At 41.7% G+C, this 4,264-nt stretch overlaps 1 protein-coding gene across 2 annotated transcripts; it reads left to right on the top strand.

Annotated features, from left to right (window-relative positions):
• Nucleotides 1-312: 312 nt before the first annotated feature.
• On the top strand, nucleotides 313-3,239 carry LOC118365873 (galactose-specific lectin nattectin-like). Of its 2 annotated transcripts, XM_035748178.2 has the most exons (8): nucleotides 313-531; nucleotides 862-917; nucleotides 1,037-1,106; nucleotides 1,329-1,388; nucleotides 1,612-1,739; nucleotides 2,320-2,454; nucleotides 2,686-2,824; nucleotides 2,970-3,239. In XM_035748178.2, the coding sequence occupies exons 3-8, from the start codon at nucleotides 1,049-1,051 to the stop codon at nucleotides 3,035-3,037; spliced, it is 588 nt and encodes a 195-aa protein (XP_035604071.1). In that variant the 5' UTR covers nucleotides 313-531; nucleotides 862-917; nucleotides 1,037-1,048; the 3' UTR covers nucleotides 3,038-3,239. The 2 variants fall into 2 exon arrangements, with proteins under 2 accessions (XP_035604071.1, XP_035604072.1); XM_035748179.2 differs by lacking the exon at nucleotides 862-917.
• Nucleotides 3,240-4,264: the final 1,025 nt, after the last annotated feature.

Here is a 4,264-nt window from a genome sequence, read left to right as displayed (position 1 = left end):
ACAGATCAAACCAAGATTTAACTATTTGGCCTGAGAGCCAAGCTTCACGTCTGGAGGAAACCTGGCACCTACGGTGAAGCACAGTGGTGACAATATCATGTTGTGGGGAAGATTCTCAGTGGCAGGGACAGGGAGACTAGTCAGGATCGAGGGAATGATGAACGGAGCAAAGTATAGAGAGATCTGCTACAGAGCGCTCAGACTGGGGTGAAGGTTCACCTTCCAACAGGACAACGACCTTAAACAAACAGCAAAGACAACGCAGGAGTGACATGTCTATGAATGTCCTTTATTGACCCTTCCAAAGTCCAGACTTGAACCAGATTGAACATCTCTGGAGAGACCTGAAAAGAGCTGTGCAGCGACACTCTCCATCCAACCTGACAGATCTTGAGAGGATCTGCAGAGAAGAACAGGAGAAACTCCCCAAATACAGGTGTGCCAAGCTTGTAGTGTCATATCCAAAATTCTTGAGGCTGTAATCGCTGCCAAAGGTGCTTCAACAAAGTACTGAGTAAAGAGTCTGAATAGGTATGTAAAATTTGATATTTCAGTTTTTGCTTTGTAATTGTGAGGCTTTGCGTGTAGAATGATGAGGGGGGGGGGGATATTGAATCAATTTTGGAATAAGACCACAACGTAACAAACTGTGTAAAAAGTTAAGGCGTCTGAATGCTTTCCGAATGTACTGTGTATGAGCACCTCCCCCCACCACCACCACCCCAACCTGGCCATTTAGCATATTTGCTACTCTCTTCTTTTGATGATGATAAGAAACACGTCATGAGAAGGAAATAGATATTATATTAGTTAACTATTGATAAAAAAACGATAATTGCTTCCTTGTGGTCGGGGGTATAGAAGTGTGCCCCATTCTCCAACAGAACAGAGCCTCCCAGAGATTCATTACACAACAGGTAAGTCCACTATAGTCACCTCCACCTACGTTCTAAAGTACTCACTGTCCGACGCTGAATTTGTCAGTCTTTCCCTCTTTCTCTCTCTCTCTCTCGCTCTCGCTTTCTCTTTTTCTCAGGAAAGTATCACCATGACGATGTTGACCATATTTCTGCTTCTCAGCACTGCCTTTGCTCTTGGTGATACAAGTAAGAGAGATACACCTCATAGTTTCCACCATATTTTTAATGTACTCCTTTTAGTTACAGCGTAGATAAGAGGTGTTTAATGATGTGTAGGTAGAAGAGGTATTCTTATCAATGGTTTGATTACCTGTTCACTCATCAGATGCAGTTTGATTATATCATTCTACACTTTAAAGAGCACATGAGTATTAATCTTTCCTCTGTCTTTGTCTCTCTTTGTTGTAGGGGATCTGAATGACACAGAGAATCAAATTATTGAGAATCTGATACGCAACCTGCCAATCGGTAAAATGCCTTCCTCAATCCCATATCAACAGGATTTCTGAAACCTGCAGAAAGCTATAATATCGTGCTGGTTTGCTAATGTTAATGGACTGATAATGCACAGATAGCTGTGGTGCTGTGTTCAGTAACATCACTGTTGGAACGCACTTTTGACTACTCAGATTGTGTTGACGGAACTAATAATTTCATCAGGATACTGCATGTTATCTCTTCCCCCTTACAGAGTCTGAGGAGATGGGAGCGAAGGAGAAGCGGGAACTACAAACCAGGAGTTGCCCACCTAGTTGGCACAGATATGAGACACACTGCTATCACTACGTCCCCATCATGGCCAAATGGCCAGAGGCAGAGGTACCTGTAAATGTCCATATTTAGGGCCAGATTTACTCATTCTAAACATCAGAGAATTAGCTTGTTTAACCGGGTTGCTAAACTACAACTTGACATGCTATTTCTTCTCTTTATCTTAAAATTCAGAAACTAATGCAGAAACTTCCTATCTATCATCATTAATTCAATTTAGACTTACAAATGACCAAACCCGGTCTCAGGCTTGGATAACACTGGAGGCCCCTAAGGTCTCCACAGAGTTGGATAACACTGGAGGCCCCTAAGGTCTCCACAGAGTTGGATAAAGCTGACTTTAGTTTGTTTGTGCCCTTCATGTGGAACAACTTACGGAGCTCTCTGAAATGAGATGTTCTGGTCCCCCTTGGTCCGTTCAGAGTAAATATTGGAGACATCTATGTGGATAAATGTGTCTGTTGTTCACATGTTTTGTAATGTATATTGTAGGTGTTTGATAGTATTTATGCAGGGTTCATCTGTAAAAGAAACCCCAGTCTCAGTATGACTTACCTGTCAAAATAAAGGTTATAAAAATAAAAACAATTCTACCTTTGTGTGATTCTCTCTCTCTGTCTCTCTTCAGCATTACTGTTTGCTATTGGGAGGTAACCTGGCGTCAGTACACAGCCTCTCTCAGTATAACTTCCTTCGGTCAGTCATCCAAAGTGGTGCCAACGGAGCCCAGCGCACCTGGATTGGAGCCAACGATGCCATCAAGGTCAGAATCACTCTGTTTAACACTCCTGAAACCTATACAGTAAGATGCGTTGATTCATTTAGAATATAATTATAAATGCCTAGTGGTGCCTTACCCGAAATATAGGCTTGTTTTACTCCATTGTTTGTAAACAATGTAATTGTAAACACTGTCGCTTCAAAACGTGGTTAAATCATTTTTATATAATGTATAGTGTCTGCTGGTTACACATCTGCATTGTATGCTCTTCAGGAGGGTCTTTGGCTGTGGAGCGATGGGTCCAGGTTTAGCTACCAGAACTGGGGCCAGAGGCAACCTGATAACTACATCCATTTTGCTGGGAACGACAACACAAATGGCCGTGAGCATTGTATGGAGATGAACTATGGAGGTACGATGCTGTCGCCAGAGCACTCTCCCTCACGTTATTCATCAAACATTTTGATAGATGTAAAAATACATTTTAAAGGTAACGTGTTCCCTTTTAAGCTACATTTTTTTTAACGAATCTTTCTCTGTATTACCCTCTTTTCCAGATGACTTTGGGCAGAATGATGCAGCCTGCTGGACGCAACTTCCATTCATGTGTTCCAGAAGGCTGTAATATCGACCGATTGGGAGAGAATTCATGTGCTAACGTTACTCCCCTGGTTGGTCTGTCATCATGTTTCGTGTACTTTTAGATTCTTGCTGATTTCATTCAGGTGATTGTATTGCCTTATCTTGATAATTGATGATTGCTGATTATGTGAAGTGACTTTGGGTGTCTAAAAACCACTTAAAATAAAATGTATTATTACATCTGATATGATGGTTTTTATTGAATTCACAATTTATGACTCTCACGTGTACATTTCTGCCCAATAAAAACCAAGGATGTGCTGCTACCTTTTCAGATGAACCTCAGCGTTCTAAAATCAGTTGAGCAACTCGGTTTCTGCGCAACATTAGCAGCTTGCTAGTAGAAAGCCTGCAGATTTAGCTAGCTAGCTAACACCATTGGATGAGAAGCGGAAAAAAAAAATAACTAGCTAGGTATATTTCGCTATGGAAGGTTTTCATGTGGCTGAATACAGTCATCTGTGCAAACTGCTGACTTGGACACTTGTGCGTAATCAGAGAACAAACAAATAATCTATCCAACATCCTTGGCTGCTATTATAGCCAGTTAGAAACACAGAACTTTGGGGAAACTGCCACACTGCTAATTATAATACATGCACACACCAGACAGACGCATTGCTGTTAGAAGATCCAGAGCAAATTCTAGCCCTTACCTTATGCATTAATTCAGTTCACTCCCTCCTCTGTCAATTACATTTTCTTCTCGTCATTACAATCCAAATGTATGCTGACGTATTGATACAGTGTCAGGTTGCTTTTCAATGTGTTCCTGAAAACCTCTCTATCCACAAGTAAAAAGTATCAGGGGTGCAAGTTGCACACGAAGCATCCAGGTAAAACAACAACATCATAATGATCATTGCTTTCTTGCGTGACGTGTGCGTCAAAAAATGCTAACACATTCCTGTAAAGCTTAAGAGAGGATCATGTTAAATACTGTTGAAGTAATATGCTACAGGTTCATCTGCCTCGCCCATTCTGGTGAGAAGCTGCTATAGACCACCAAGTGCTAACAGTCACTATCTGGATAACGTGTGAAATTCTTGATCATGTATGTGATATCAGCTCGGACACCCATGCATACCCCACAAGTCATGCCACAGAGGTCTTTTCACAGTCCCCAAGTCCAGGACAGATTACGGGAGGCGCACAGTACTACATAGGGCCATGACTACATGGAACTCTACTCCACATCAAGTAACTGATG

The sequence above is a fragment of the Oncorhynchus keta genome, chromosome 33 (genome assembly GCF_023373465.1).
Source record: "Oncorhynchus keta strain PuntledgeMale-10-30-2019 chromosome 33, Oket_V2, whole genome shotgun sequence".
Classification (NCBI taxonomy): Eukaryota; Metazoa; Chordata; class Actinopteri; order Salmoniformes; family Salmonidae; genus Oncorhynchus; species Oncorhynchus keta.
Note: the sequence above shows the minus strand (reverse complement) of the source record. Positions and strands in the feature narration are given on the sequence as shown.

Excerpts from the sequence above, each read along its gene's own strand:
- LOC118365873 (XM_035748179.2), top strand. The coding sequence starts at position 1,049 with ATGACGATGTTGACCATATTTCTGCTTCTCAGCACTGCCTTTGCTCTT. Across the intron at positions 1,107-1,328 it reads CTTTGCTCTTGGTGATACAA|GGGATCTGAATGACACAGAG; the intron begins GTAAGAGAGATA and ends TCTTTGTTGTAG. Across the intron at positions 2,455-2,685 it reads GAGCCAACGATGCCATCAAG|GAGGGTCTTTGGCTGTGGAG; the intron begins GTCAGAATCACT and ends TATGCTCTTCAG.